The sequence below is a fragment of the Liolophura sinensis genome, chromosome 7, assembly GCF_032854445.1.
Source record: "Liolophura sinensis isolate JHLJ2023 chromosome 7, CUHK_Ljap_v2, whole genome shotgun sequence".
NCBI lineage: Eukaryota > Metazoa > Mollusca > Polyplacophora > Chitonida > Chitonidae > Liolophura > Liolophura sinensis.
The window spans coordinates 25,360,358-25,376,299 of NC_088301.1; the positions used below are offsets into that span (position 1 = coordinate 25,360,358).

Genomic DNA, 15,942 nt, shown 5'->3' on the forward strand with positions numbered 1-15,942 from the left:
AATGTGTCAGTTAAAGTTGCATATGGTATAATGCAACTGTAGTCCGTTTTCAAGATTGTCGCTTAAACATTCTTGAATTTTACATTAATCGCGGAAACTGATCCTTTGATGAACTTCCACTGTAAACAAACGAGCACACTATGGAGATCAGTATCAATGTTTTTCTGTGTGTAAATTTACTATTGATGGTGTTTTCTTGCAGTATTTTCCTTCAGGGTTTTATGCCATCTAAATCAGTATTACCTGGACACGCCACCAACACCCCAGCAATCGAAAACGCAACATTTCTGAGTCACAAACGACTAATCATTTTGGTGATAGATGCTTTGCGCAAAGATTTTCTTTATGGTGACAAGGATTATATGCAATATACCAGGAAACTGATCCACAAAAGAGAGACTGTTCCACTTGTTGTTAAACTTCAGCTTCCCACAGTTACCTTACCTAGAATAAAGGTGAACCGTCACAAATCACTTTGACCTTTGACCTGATGTGTTTACACGCTGCCGTACTATTTGTTGTATCGACTGGTTGACTTTGACAAATAGAATGAAAATGATTCTGTTTCGTTAATTTTCACAATCGCATGAAACAGTATTTGTCCCATTTTCATTTGACATTTCTGGGGCCTCTGTAGCTGACGGGGTTTGCATGCCAGGAGGACACAATGACCTAGGAGCCTCCTACCAGTAGGATTGCTGTGAGTTCAAGTCCAGCCCATACTGGCTTCCTCACCGGCAGTACGTGGGAAGGGCTGCCAGCAACCTGTGGATGGTCATTGGTTTTCCTCGGGCTCCGTCTGGTTTCCTCCCACCATAATGCTGGCGTCCGTCGTAGGCATATAAGTGAAATATTCTTGAGTATCAAACAAATAAATTTGTCAGGTCTGCTCGACATTCGCACCATGTGTACGGAGTGTAATAAATAGTAGGCTTATGGGCAGTGATCTATTGCACAAAATAACAAAATATAACTCAATAAGTCATTTATTTGCGTTTGTGTTCAGTAACTAATAATTCAGCTCTGGAAAGGTGAAGAGGTGTGATGAAAAGATGTAAATTTTCTGAGTAAAGTTTGATTTTGATTAAATTAATTTATTTGGTTGTTAACATATTAAAATTGAGACTACACATATTATTTAAATGTTGTTTTCTGTACAGTAATGGATACTACCTCTGACCATTCTATTTATTTGTTTCAGGCTTTGACAACAGGTGGAATTCCAAGTTTTGCTGATGTCGTGAAGAACTTTGATTCTCAGAAGCTCACAGAAGACAATCTCCTAGATCAGTTTCAAAGGGCAGGCAAAAAACTTGTGTTCTTTGGAGATGAGACATGGCTAAAGCTTTTCCCAGATTATTTCATCAGAGCTGATCCCACCACGTCCTTCTTTGTTTCAGACTATACTGAGGTATTTGTCATCTTCTGTTAGGTTTTCAGATACATGTAGAACAATACTACTACCTATATCTTCAATTTATCTGCCCCAAGTGTGTGTATGGTGCGTAAGTAAGGTTTTGGTGTTTATCATTCTAGCACAACACAATGACACAGGAGCCTCTCACCAGTGCAATCACCATGAGTTCAAGTACAGGTGATGCTGGCTTCATCTCTGGTTGTACTTGGGAAGGTTTGCCACAAACCTGCAGGTTGCCTTGGGGTTCCATTAATGGTGGCCTCTGTTCTTGGGTATGGTGTAAAACTCCAATCAAATAAATGAACAAATAAATAAGATACTGCGATTATAGCTGACACCAACAGGTATGGTGAAGTCAGGCAACAAAACCAAACTGTGTAACATGAAAATGACATAGTTATAGGGCAATTTGAGTTAGGCCTAAGACTGCAAAGGTGTAACTTTCCCAATTGTTGCTCAGAATAAGCAGTTGAATAAACTTTGATATGGCATTTTAGTGAGGTAGCACAATACCTATGCCAGAATGTGGACTGGCCTGCTTGATGGAAACACTGTTGTCATATCACCAAGATACATGTAATGTTGAAAGCTATGACATTTAGTTCCTTGGCAAACAGACAACCACACATGAGACAACCAGAAAAAGTGAAATCAGAGATAAACAATCAATTTTGAATACTTTTTCCAAATCTTAAATTGTGCTGGTTTACACCACACACACTAGTTTCATTAACTTTCGGCTTTGTACAAGGGAAAATGATTCTATTTGACATTGGCTTCATTTGTTTTGACCTAGTTCAGGATCTCACAAGGTTATAAAGTGCAGGTATACCTACTGACTACATGTTCCAACATTATATCGACTGTATGTTGATGTAGATGGCTTTGCCTTCATTAAATGTGTTGAAAGTTATCTGCCGTAGTCACATAGTTTGACTGATGTGGGTGTGTTTGGGTTGGTTAGGTACTGATTGGTGTGTATGTGTGAGTGTGCCAGGTACTGATTGTTGTGTATGGGCAGATGTGCCAGGAACTGATTAAGGTGTATGGATGGGTGTGCCAGGTACTTATTGATTTGTATGGATGTGTGTGCCAGGTATTGATTGATGTGTATTTATGGGCAAGTGTGCCAGGTACTGATTGATGTGTATGGGTGGGCAGGTGTGCTAGGCACTGATTGATGTTTATGGGTTGGTGTGCCAGTTACTGATTGATGTGTATGGATGGGCAGGTGTGCTAGGTACTGATTGATGTTTATGGGTTGGTGTGCCAGTTACTGATTGATGTGTATGGATGGGCAGGTGTGCTAGGCACTGATTGATGTGTATGGGCAGGTGTGCCAGGTACTGATGGATGTGTGAAGATGGGTGTGCCAGGTACTGATTGATGTGTATTTATGGGCAGGTCTTCCAGGTACTGATGGATGTGTATGGGTGAGTGTGCCAAGTTTGTCATGCACTGATTGATGTGTATGGGCAGGTGTGGCAGGTACTGATTGGTGTGTATGGGTTGGTGTGCCAGGTACTGATTGATGTGTATGGATGGGTGTGCCAGGTATTGATTGATGTGTATTTATTTGCAAGTGTGCCAGGTACTGATTGATGTGTATGGGTGAGGGTGCCAAGTTTGTGATGCACTGATTGATGTGTATGGGTGAGTGTGCCAAGTTTGTGATGCACTGATTGATGTGTATGGGCAAGTTTGCGATGCACTGATTGATGTGTATGGGCAAGTTTGCGATGCACTGATTAATGTATATGGGCAAGTTTGCGATGCACTGATTGATGTGTATGGGCAAGTTTGCGATGCACTGATTGATGTATATGGGCAAGTTTGCGATGCACTGATTGATGTGTATGGGCAAGTTTGCGATGCACTGATTGATGTGTATGGGCAAGTTTGCGATGCACTGATTGATGTATATGGGCAAGTTTGCGATGCACTGATTGATGTGTATGGGCAAGTTTGCGATGCACTGATTGATGTGTATGGGCAAGTTTGCGATGCACTGATTGATGTGTATGGGCAAGTTTGCGATGCACTGATTGATGTGTATGGATGGGTGTGTTTTAGGTGGATCAGAATGTCAGTCGACACCTGGACACAGAGTTGGGACAGTCAGACTGGGATGTCATGATCCTACACTACCTGGGACTGGACCATATTGGACACCTGGCTGGACCGAAAAGCCCACTGGTCAAACCTAAACTGAGGGAGATGGACCAGGTGGTGGAAAACATCCATAGGTCATTAATGCAGCAAGTATGTAAAGACAACATGCATTAATGGGACATTGCTTTAGGCTTAAGACTTTACAAAATATTTCACCTGCAGAAGTGGCATTAGCTTGATTAGGTGTATGAATAGAGAACTTCAGTTAGAGTCAGAGCAAATTTTCTTAATGTATCCTATAAAGGTAGATCACAAACCACCAGACTTGAGGCTGCACACAGCGGGAAATTCCACCACGAGCTACAAAGACCTGATTTCCATAACATTTTTATTATTCGCCCATTTTTTATTGGTCATAATATTGTAGGCCTACATGGCATTGTTCAACTGGTTGTCAATTTGTCTTGTCTGTTCACTGTAAACTTTGTCTGTTCACTGTAAACTTTGTCTGTTCGCTGTAAACTTTGTCTGTTCAGTGTAGCTTTGACACTGTATCTACAGAACCACTTCACAGACTGATACAATTTATTCAAAGTCACATGGCTTTAAACTTGAGCACCCTTGTTTTGATATATTGGTTGTTATTTTCTTTATTTATTTGATTGGTGTTTTATGCCGTACTAAAGAATATTTCACTTGTACGATGGGGACTACATTGGTTTTTCATGTCATCACTGTATTTGAAGCTTCACTTACGAGTTTGAAATAGGATAATCCTGTGCATTTCATTCAACACCAAGCTTGATGGTTTGGTGTGTTACCCACTGTACGTTGACAGAAATATCGTATGGTTCCGAAACTCTTGTTTTATGGCTAATAACATGGCATCAGAACATCACTTAATTGCACTTTCTATCTCTGAGTTACTGAGTTACCTGCTTACTAATAATGATAATTTTTAAGGACAAAAAACACACTAGCATGAAGTACGTCAGATGAAAGACCGTTAAATGTTGTCCGGGAAAATAGTTTGATTAAATTTTTTGAGAATATTTTTCGACCTAGTAGAATGCATTTAAAAGTTTGGATTCTTCCGTGGCCTTTTCTGACCATGTTTCTTCCAGTGATGTCATGGCAACTTTTTTCCAGTAGACACAGATACATGTAGATTTCTATATTTTATCATTCAGAATTCATCTTCATTTAGGGCTGTGAATGCATTCAATTAGTGGACCTTGAAACCAACTATTTCAGGGCAAAAATAGTGCAGTGACGTCACCAATATCTCTGGGTCACAACAGACCACCATAGAATTCTGTGTTTTAAGTGCATTTAGTCGCTTAGAAAAATTCCAAAAAAGAAATCAAACTGGTTTCCAGGACAGTGTTTAATGGTCCTTTATTTTATAAGTATTTTATTTTAGTGTTTTCTTTGCCTTTAGTTTCCAAGTTTTGTTCATACCTCTTTCTGTAGATGACAGAAGGACAGGGTGACAGCCTGCTGTTGCTGTGCGGGGACCATGGAATGGCAGACCAGGGAGGTCACGGAGGGGCCTCTCCCAGTGAAACCACTACCCCAGCTGTGTTCATCAGTACCAAGTTTGCCAATGGAAAAGGTGATGAAGCCTGTCTATTTCTAAACCTGTATTTATTTGGTTGTAATTTATGCTGATATCATTTCTGTGGTTACAAATTAATTGTGGCCGCCTCAGATCAGCATTGAGAGGTTAGAGCAAGGAAAGAGAACTGGTTTGAGTATAATGTGACTGGGTGTGGTGTCATGTTCTGTGTCTTGGTCATGATGCTTCAGTGGCGGCGGGACTTTGACGGCATGGGCTTGTCCTGCCACAGGAAGACACAATATATGTAGACACACTTAATGACTCTTCTTTGTCATGAGACTGAAAAATTGTTAAGTACAATGTAAATCCCCAATCATGCACACATACGTTTAAGTTCTGTTAACTGTTAATTTTCCTGGTTTGAGCATTTCTTCACCATGATACGGCTGCAATATTAGTGAAATTGCATTTTAAAATGTTTAAAATTTTAAAAAGGGATTTTAAAATCCCTTGCATTAAGCCATAATCCTTTATTCCCTACTCATTATTTATTTATTTATTTGATTGGCGTTTTACAAGAATATTTCACCTATACAAGGGCGGCCAGCATTACGGTGGGAGGAAAGCGGGAAGAGGCCGAGGGAAACTCACGATCATCCGCAGGTTGCTGACAGGCCTTCCCATGTATGGCCCCAGAGGAAGCCAGCATGAGATGCCCTACTCATCATAAGGCTATATTGCTAGATGAATTCACTAATATTTCTTAACTCCCAGATCTGGACTTCCATCTTAAAAACAAACGTTCAGGGAGCAGGATGAGACTCTGTGATAATATGCACGACAGCATGAGGCAAGCAAGGCATGGGTTCAGTATGGGCCATGGACAAGGAATTTGTGGATTGCTGAGCCCTGCTTCTTGCGTGGCATTTTTTTATTTAATTATATGTATTACACTGGTTTTAAGTCTTTTAACTTTTGTTTTACATTTTTTCTCTATTTTTGAAACTTTTTAAACTCAAAGAAATGTCTTTACTCCTAGATGTACATTCACATTCGCTTCTTATGCTGTAACCCATAGTTCACATAATCATCTCTTGTTTCACAGGCTTACCCTATGATGACAACATTGTGGTTCAGCAGATAGACCTAGCCCCCACCCTGGCCACTCTATACGGCCTCCCCATACCAATGAACAACCTGGGCATGTTGATCCCCCAGGTACTTCAAGAAGCCAGCACAGCTGATATAGTCAGACTCTACCAGCAAAACGCAGAACAGCTGTGGAGAATCTTACAACTGAATCTCCCAGACCCTGCCAAAGGTAAGTACTGTACTATCGTTTGTTATACATGAAACAAAATTTTGGATCTTGGATCATATAATACCATTTTGTTGCAAGTCTGACACACAAGAGAACCTGTTAAATGATGAAATTTACAGACTCTTCACATGGGAAATAATGACTCTAGCATGCAGTGTTTTCTCTATAGAGTGAGTGAGTGAGTGAGTGAGTGCTTGGGGTTTAACGTCATACTTAACAATTTTTCAGTCATACGACGACGAAGGAATCATTAGGGTGCATGTACGTGTAATGTGCCTCCTTGTTGCTGCCCCGCCCAAGCCATTATACTGATATGGGTCAACCAGTCATTGCACTATCCCCTTCATGCTGAGCGCCAAGTGTGGAAGTTACAACTTCCTTTTTTTAAAAGTCTTAGGTGTGACTCGATCAAGGATTGATCCTGGATCTACCGGTCCCGAAGCGGACGCTCTACCAACTGTGCTATCCGGGCCGGTTTTTCTCTATAGAATTCAAGCACAGAAAAAGATGTAAAAAGTTAAATTGAAAGCAGCTTCTGATACAATTTTCAGTAGTCTTTCTTCTGATGTTGAAGTGAACATAAAGTCTGCCACTACATATGCATAGAAAAAATGATATAGGACACGGTTATCACAGAAAAAATGTGTAAAATATTCTATAAAGTTCAGTATTAGGGATACGGCACTGACAGACACTTCACTCCGAGTAGCCATGTTGTAGAAGCCCTTATGAGCCTGGCCAATCACTAGCACCAAAATAGTCTTGTGATAATTGGTTGTCACATCAGAAAACCTTTTAGCTCTTGATTGTCAGTGTGGTTTCTTATAGTGGATAGACAGGTATCGATGCTGTAAATTGGATTTCACAGTTAGTTCAAGTGTTAAACGGGTGCATTTTGAGCCACACATTTATGAGCAGGGAAATGAGAATGGCTGTTCGTGTCTCAATGCGTACATGTTAGGCAGGATACTGCAGTAACTTGTCAGGGTGAGCTGGCAAGGAAATGGCCATGGGAAGAGTCATAGCTTGGGGAAAAATATTGTGACTTTGCATTATTTTTTCTTAGCATAATCAGATTTATTATGAGAATATCATCCAAAAATTTGAATGAAAGAGTGTGTTATCAGTCAAAAGATCCTGCTATGTTCAGTAAATTCCCTGAATCGGTACAGCCAGCTAGGCCTAATGCTTACACCTGTGCAGGATCAGGATGAGCCAAACTGCTAAAACATGACTCTTGTGCCCACGAATATCGTCCTGCCCGAGCGCCAAACTAAAAGGAACAGTGGCCCTTTGAACATGAAACAGAGCCGATACTCTTTGGTGGGGTATCAAGCGTTTTCGTTTGTATTTTCTCATTGTCACATTGTTTTGATGGTTTGGGAGAGCCCCTAGGTTTTGTGCCTCTAGATAGCTATAACATGGCAAAATGGCGTCACCAATTGAGTGGCAAGGTACTGATGATTGTTTGCTATTTATTTTGTTGAAAAGCAGTGTGGAATTTTTTAAAATATTTTTAGAACATTTATTGATTAACTCAGACTTAGTGGCCGACTTTATGTTCACTTTAACTTATCTTTAGCTGTGTTTAGCGACTCTCTGAGTCAGCTGGTCGGTGTGTCTGTGGGTTGGTCAAATTTGAATCACCCTCTTAATGTATTCACTTAACAAGACAAGACTGACTTTTTATGATGTCATAGCTTTCGCAAATTTGTGCTTGTTTTCTTTTCGCGCACTGTAAAATGTGCATTAGGTACAAGAAACCAATTATGTACTTACTGTGTCTACGTATCTGTTTTTATGTTTGAACAGACAGATCTTTCATTTTGTATGAAGAACTTCAGCAGGCGACTCATGCCTGGCTGTCATCTGGTAAAACACAGTCAGGTCAAAGGTCATGGGAGACTCAGGGTCAAGGCCTAGTCAGACAGTACCAACAACTCATCCAAACCATGCAAGAGAAGGTGGCATCGTCTCTGTCTAGCTATGATCTGTATGCCATGAGTGTTGGGATGATTTCGTTGTGGATGGTAAAAAGACATTACTATTTCACGTATAAAACATCTTTCTGGTTTGACCATGGTCTAAACTCAGTATTTTTGTCAGATATCTGGCAAAGATGGGTGGAATACTCCAAGATAACAAAAATTCTTATGCATTAGAACATCAATGAAATGAATAAATATATGGAGAAAGAGCACCAAAGCAGTATATAAATTTGAATATTTCATGTGCTTGGATATTTTATTCATTCTCTGGTCTTGTATGTTTTTGATTCTGTAGAGACAGTTATATGAGCAATCACATCCATAAGGTGGAAGCACATCATTTAAATACAATTTTATTTATATATGGATTACCTTTGGCAAGGAAGGTTATGTATCTGCTGCAGTCAGTTTGTCTGCAACTTTACTGATGTAGTCATGTGGTTCAGGTGCTTGCCTTGTCACTTGATAATACAAGATTTGAGACGCAACATTCGAACTTACCTTGTTTGGTTTGTTTCAGATTTTCCCTACCTTGTGTGATTTGTTCTAATTTCTCCTTACCTTGTGTGATTTGTTCTAATTTCTCCTCACTTTGTGCACTTTGTTTTAGATTCTCTTTACCTTATGTGATTTAGATTCTCTTTAACACCTTGTGTGATTTGATTCAGGTTCTCCTTACCTTGTGGATTTGTTTCAGATTTTCCTTACCTTGATTCTCCATCTTTGGACCAACTCTATCTCCTCTGTAGCGGTTCACCTGGGGAGTTTGACTAGTGTGTCCACCTTGTTGACTATCCTTCTGTGGGTCACTGTCCACCTGACAGTGTGTACAAGCACCCACAGGAATGACCTGCTGTGTGGAGACAGCCTTGTCCCAGTCATCATGCAGCTAGGGACAGTCTCTATGGTGTGCTTTTTCAGCATTACAGTGGTTCACTTCTTCCAAATGTTTTGCCAGAAGGCTCAGAGAAATAAGGTAAAAAATTTGACCATTGCCTGAAAATTTAGACTAATGTTTTGTATTTAAAGCATGAACAAACTAATTCCGTGGTGAAATTGGATCTGGGTTTTCAAGAAAAAGTATCAAAGTCTTTGAATCATTTAGCTATTTTATTTGGTTATTGTTTAATGCCAACAATTTTTTTCCTATACAATGACAGTCAGTTTTATAGGTGGATGAAAACAAAAGCCACCAACCATTAGATGCATTTTATGCATTATAGTGGCAGAGGTAGACTGTTGGTTTTGATAAAAAATGATCATACGTGTGTCGTTGACCAATTGTCTATGTTGTTACTGAAAACCTTGAATAAGCAGGGCGGGCAAATCAACAAATTCGGTGTTCATGACTGAGGAGAATTTGAGCTTCCATCCTATGCAGACTTCGGTGATTGACAGACAAGCATCTTAACCCCTTAAACATGTCCTGCTCTCTTAAAGTTGGTCTCTATCACAAAGTAGTGACTGAGATGTTAGAGAGTGTGTCTCAAGCGGTTTCATACAACACTCTGACACAAATTATGTTTTGTGTTATCCAGGGTTTCTTCTTTACAACTTGGTTTGAGAGACTTCTCCTGATTGGCTCATTTCTCCATGGCGTCAGCTTTATGTCTAGTAGTTTTGTGGAAGAGGAACACCAAACCTGGTACTTCTTTACAACCACACTGCAGATCCTGACACCACTGCTCATCATGTCAAGGTCATTTGACAGAGCAGAGGTCAAGAGGTCAACATCATTAAATTCCGGTGACACCAAGGTGAAAGACTTTGACCTACATCTTAAATCTCCTGAAACCATGGTGTTGGCATCAGGGGAGTCTCAGTATTTGCAACATTTTGAGACTTCTTCCAAGAATGGCCCCAAAGTGACACATAACTCCAGTCAGCAAGGCTGCTGCACAAATTCTTCTTCACCTGAGAAATCAAAGTTCGGAAATACAGATAAACATAAGAGGTCTTCCATTGTTAATTGGAGAGCCATAGCTGCGAGCTTTTCCATCACGTTACTGGGAAGACTAGCTCGGAGCTTGAACCAGACTGGCAACAAGTGGCTCAACCAACCAGATGTGGGCGATTGGCTGGTCAAGTGAGTCAAAATACCAGTTCATGAATAATTCACTTCAAAATGAATTACACTTTACCTGTTTTTACAAACATGTAATTTTGTAAGATGTGTGCTTTGTGCCCTTTTAGTGTATTACTTGAATTGCCATATAATAGCCTTTAAAGGCCAATATTTGTACTATAAAATGTTACAGCATGGGGAGTAAAAGATGTATTTTTTTTTTCAGCGCAGACAATAAATCTCTATTATCAGGGACTGTAGCCTGTGCCATTCTAGTCATCCTCTCCATGAGGTTAGGAGCTCATCGTGGATTGGTCAGACTTCTACTTCCTCTTGGAATGCTGGGAGTTTACTGCTTCAGAGCAGCCAATCAGATGTTATGGCTTCCAGAAACTTGGCCAAAATCTACCAAGTAAGTGTAATGATTTTTTTTAAAGGCTACACGCACAGAAGAACTACAGGTAATTAAACTTTGACCTATACTGGAAACCTATGAACCAGACACTTTCGAAACTGCAACACCAGCTTTATCTTGTAGATCACTTAATTTTATCATTAATAACATGCATATTAGTGTGTCTTTATGGTGTTAAAGAGCATTAGAAACTGTACAGGAAAATAGTTGGATTTATTTTTTTTGCGATGTGATTATCTCGGTAAAATGCATTTGAATATTTTATTTCATGGTGACCTTTTCTGACCACAATGGGACCAGTGACGTCACGTACGGTTTTTGCTACTTAACACACATTAGACTGCTACATTTCATCATTCAAAATGCATATACATATAGATCTGTGAATGTATTCGCGGAATTGACCTTGAAACGAATTATTTCAGGCAAACAGTGAAGATGTGACTTGATTAATACCTTGTGGGCCACAACAGACCACCGTAGAATCTGATCTTTTTACCCAATTTTACTCAGAAAAATTCTAAAAAAAATAAATACAAATGTTTTCCTGGACGCTTTTAATGGTCTTTCGTCTGATATATACTTCATTTTAGAGTGGTCTTTGCCTTTGAGAAGAGCAAATCATTGGTATGTTGTTTCAAGTATTTTAATTATTGGACTGGTTAATGGATACAGGAAACCATAAAGACTAGACTAAACCACTAAACCACCAACGCAGGCCAGGGAGCTGACAAATTGTGTGAAATAATTCGCAAGATCTGGATTCAAACACATCAGCTCAAAATCAAAATATTTTAAAAGTGACCTGACTGTCATAGTGAGCCAGAACAAGGACATCCTGTTAATACCATTAAATATTGATTTCGCTGAAATGTCTGGGTATATATGCATACAACATGCCAGTTTAACTTACATCTTTCATATTAATACCTTTACATGTGTATTTATGATTTTGATAAGTAGACCAAAATATTTGTTTTACAGGGAAAATTGTTTTCTATATTGGAAAAAGGTATAAAAATGAAACTGAAACTGAAAACAATTGACCTAATTTCTGAGAAATATGAGCCATCAATTTTTCCTGTGTAAGATGTATATATGTGATCAAAAATCCTTGGAAAGAACGTAAATCATAAAATCATTAAGATCGGACAAAATGAAAAGGTGGATTTACTGTTCTATTTTCTTTTTGTCATTTTTGGATTTTGTCGTAAAACACAAAATAGAATTGGTGTTGCCTTACCTCGTTCAATCAGTACATTCATGAGCTATTGACACTTTCTTCCAGTGGCACCTGGGAAGCCAGGCTGGTGTACATGTCCACACTAGCCATTATCACAGAGACCACGCTGACTTCCATGTACCGTACTAAAGACAGACAGTGCTACAGTAAGGCTGATGTGGTCTTGGAGGACATCCAGTCATGCTGGGTTTTGTTGATGACTTTGGTTCTCAAACCTCACAACACAGTGTTGGTGGCCATCATGGTAGTTCAGGAGAGGCTGTTGTCTAAGTGTGTTGTGGATGACCTGAATCTGTCAACACCTGCTCAAACAGTCTGGTACTTCTGGATGGGACAAGCGGCTTTCTTCTATCAGGTTGTCTAATATAAGAAGACTGCAGTATTATGAGTAATGCCGCAAAACGATCCATCTTGGTTTATTATTTATTTATTTATTTATTTGATTGGTGTTTTTCACCGTACTCAAGAATATTTCACTTATACAATGGTGGCCAGCATTATGGTGGGAGGAAACCGGGCAGAGCCCGGGGGAAACCCACGACCATCCGCAGGTTGCTGACAGACCTTCCCATGTACGGCTAGAGAGGAAGCCAGCATGAACTGGACTTGAACTCACAGTGACTGCATTGGTGAGAGACTCCTGGGTCATTATGCTGTGCTAGTGCGCTAACCGACTGAGCCACGGAGGCCCCCCATCTTGGTATCGGGGAAATGTGAACATTCCACATTGATACGGTCCAAGTGCCTTAAGTGCATTGCCCTTTTTCAAATGTAGTCATCTATAACAAAGTACAGTTGGAAAGGGACAGCCCTATCCTCCACCCTATTACCTGTGGTAACTAGGTGGAATGTTGACATATACCCTATGCCAGTATCAACCGTCTTACAGTGATACCAGAGCAGCAGTGATGGTATGATAGCTGGCTAGTGGTGAAATATGACAATTTACCTCAGTTGGGATTTCATGCTGTTTATGTAAAAACATAAACAATAGCAAATTACACGCTCCCTAGCACCATGCCTAAAGCAGAATTAATTTAAAAAAAAAAACATGTGGTGTTAATTGCAGTATGTTAGACTGGTCACTGGTCTCGAATTGCTCAAAATGCTGTATTGTCATCACATATTGACTAGACCAGGGCCTCCGTGGCTAGTGCGCTAGCGCAGCGTAATGACCCAGGAGTCTCTCACCAATGCGGGTCGCTGTGAGTTCAAGTCCAGCTCATGCTGGCTTCCTCTCCGGCTGTAAGTGGGAAGGTCCTGCAGCAACCTGCGGATGGTCGTCGGTTTCCCCTGGGCTCTGCCCGGTTTCCACCCACCATAATGCTGGCTGCCGTCGTATAGGTGAAATATTCTTGAGTACAGCGAAAAAAACCAATTAAATAAATAAATAAATAAATTGACTAGACCTAACATGATTGTTCATTTTGTGTCAGCCACTGAGACTAGGTAGAGTTATAGACATATAGTCATTTGCTACAGAACTGTTCTATTCCATTTGTCTTCACGTGTCAATAGGAAAGTCATTTAATGTGAGTGTTGGGGCCTTCGTGGCTGAGGGGGTTGACACACCAGTAAGGCACACTGACCTAGGAGCCTCTCACCAGTTTCATGCTGACTTCCTCTTGGGCTATATGTGGAAAGATCTGCCAGCAACATGTGGATGGTTGTGGGTTTCCCACCACTGTAAAGCTGGCTGTCGTCATATAAGTGGAATATTCTTGAGTACGGCGTAAAACATATAAATCATATAAATAAAAAAATATGAATGTTAATGTGGAAACTCAGTTTTCGTGAATTTTCTGAAGTTTGTGTCAGCAACCTTGACTTTCAAAGAGTAAAGATATGGAGTAAGATGCTACAAATTGGACTCACTGTCTTCACATAGGGGTTCTGCTAGGGGTGTGAGAGGTGAGGTATACATGAGTCTTAACATTGTGCTGACATATATTTGGAAAACTGCATTGACTATCCTCGAGTGACATAGATTTATTTATTTATTTAATTGGTGTGTTTTGCCATACTCAAGAATATTTCACTTATTTGACGGCGGCCAACATTATTGTGGAAGGAAACCGGGCAGAGCCCGGGGGAAACCCACGACCATCCACATGTTGCTGACGGACCTTCCCATGTACGGCTAGAGAGGAAGCCAGCATGAGCTGGACATGAACTCGCAGCGACTGCATTGGTGAGAGGCTCCTGGGTCATTACGCTGCGTTAGCGCCCTAACCAACTGAGCCACGGAGGCCCCAAGTAACATAGAGTGAGAGCCTATAAACAATAAGTCACAGATAAGATGTCTGCATAAATTTTAATTTAATTTTAAATTTCCAGTGACAAAGATGGTAAACGTTTAATAATGCTCTTTTTGTCCCTTTAAAATCAGCAGGTATTACACTGAATTGTTCTGTTTTTGTTTTGTTTTTAATCTTTAATCCTTAATCTCTTTTAAAGGGCAACTCTAACAGTATTTCTACCATAGATGTGTCAGCTGGTTACATTGGGCTCACAGACTACCAGCCAGTTCTCATCACTATCCTGCTCACAGTGTCAACATATGCCGGGCTGTTTCTTCTGGCTGATCAGTTGCTCAAGCACAATGTCCCATAAAAAGTAAGATTATTGTATAATATGGGTGCACAAATACAATATGAGTGATACACATGTGAACCGAGATCACAGTTGTGTTAAGGGGCCTCCGTGGCTCTGTAATGACCCAGGAGCCTCTCACCAATGCGGTCACTGTGAGTTCAAGTCCAGCTCATGCTGGTTTCCTCTCCGGCCTTAAGTGGGATAGTCTTCCAGCAACCTGCAGATGGTTGTGGGTTCCTCAGGGCTCTGCCTGGTTTCCTCCCACCATAATGCTGGCCGCCATTGTATAAGTGAATATTCTTGAGTACGGCGTAAAACACCATCAAATAAATGAATAAATCAATAACAGCTGTGTTAAAAAAAATCCCCCAAAACAAGAAGCCTGAGCAACAGTTTTAAAAGCATTAGATTGGACTACTGTTTCTGTATGATTCTGCTATGGTAGTGTCTAAAACCAGTTGATCATGTATCCAGCAATATGTTGTGTGTATCTGTATATCATACATAATGCAGTTCATCAATAACTTCCCAAAGGTTGGTGGTTTACCCTGGGCACTAGGTTCCTCCACCCATAAAATCGACTGCTATCCTATAAGCAAAAAAATTTTGAGTATAGTTTTATTATCAGATAAACAACTCAGCATGTGTTATTTACTTTTTTTTCTGACAGGCTTGGCCAGCGTTTTTCTCAAGTCTTGTACACCTTACTGCTGAGCAGGATCTTACCCCTTAGTCTTTCAACTACGGTTGTAATGGTGAACAGATTTCATCTGTTTGTGTGGTCAGTGGTTTTCACCAAAACTTCTGTATGAAGGGATGCTCACTCTTGTTATGGCATTCTTTTGTATACTGTTAGTTTTTTTACGAAAATTTATTTATGTGAACTCACTGTTAGGTGTTGTATTTACATATTTGAGCTCACCTGTGCAGTCTGTTGCAGGTGAGTTTATTTCATTTCCTTATATTTTTAAGAAAGTAACAAAAGTTTACAGTGTTTTTATTGTTTCTTAAGTTTAAGAATTTGATAGAATTGTACACATTATTTTGCTGTTGGAAAATCACACGTACATCTTGTATACAGATTAGCCCATAATATATATGATTCCAACTTCGACCAATGTTTTAATGGTTTGAATAACATGAATAGCGTGAATAAGTACATATAGGATATTCCCATCCGAAGACAGAATCGATCCTATCCGAGACCACCCACATCCGGGTATTT

At 40.0% G+C, this 15,942-nt stretch overlaps 1 protein-coding gene across 1 annotated transcript; it reads left to right on the plus strand.

The window, feature by feature from the left end:
- The first annotated feature begins 119 nt into the window (after window positions 1–119).
- Window positions 120–14,735, plus strand: LOC135470781 (GPI ethanolamine phosphate transferase 2-like). The gene is made up of 11 exons (XM_064749822.1): window positions 120–455; window positions 1,202–1,411; window positions 3,491–3,679; window positions 5,003–5,144; window positions 6,196–6,411; window positions 8,224–8,441; window positions 9,097–9,375; window positions 9,938–10,485; window positions 10,691–10,876; window positions 12,168–12,477; window positions 14,580–14,735. The coding sequence occupies exons 1-11, from the start codon at window positions 141–143 to the stop codon at window positions 14,733–14,735; spliced, it is 2,769 nt and encodes a 922-aa protein (XP_064605892.1). The 5' UTR covers window positions 120–140.
- Window positions 14,736–15,942: the final 1,207 nt, after the last annotated feature.

Bases quoted from the DNA above. Each gene is read 5' to 3' on its own strand.
- LOC135470781 (XM_064749822.1), top strand. From the start codon at position 141: ATGGAGATCAGTATCAATGTTTTTCTGTGTGTAAATTTACTATTGATG. The intron at 3,680-5,002 runs GTATGTAAAGAC...CTCTTTCTGTAG, and splicing joins ATAGGTCATTAATGCAGCAA to ATGACAGAAGGACAGGGTGA. The intron at 9,376-9,937 runs GTAAAAAATTTG...TGTGTTATCCAG, and splicing joins AGAAGGCTCAGAGAAATAAG to GGTTTCTTCTTTACAACTTG.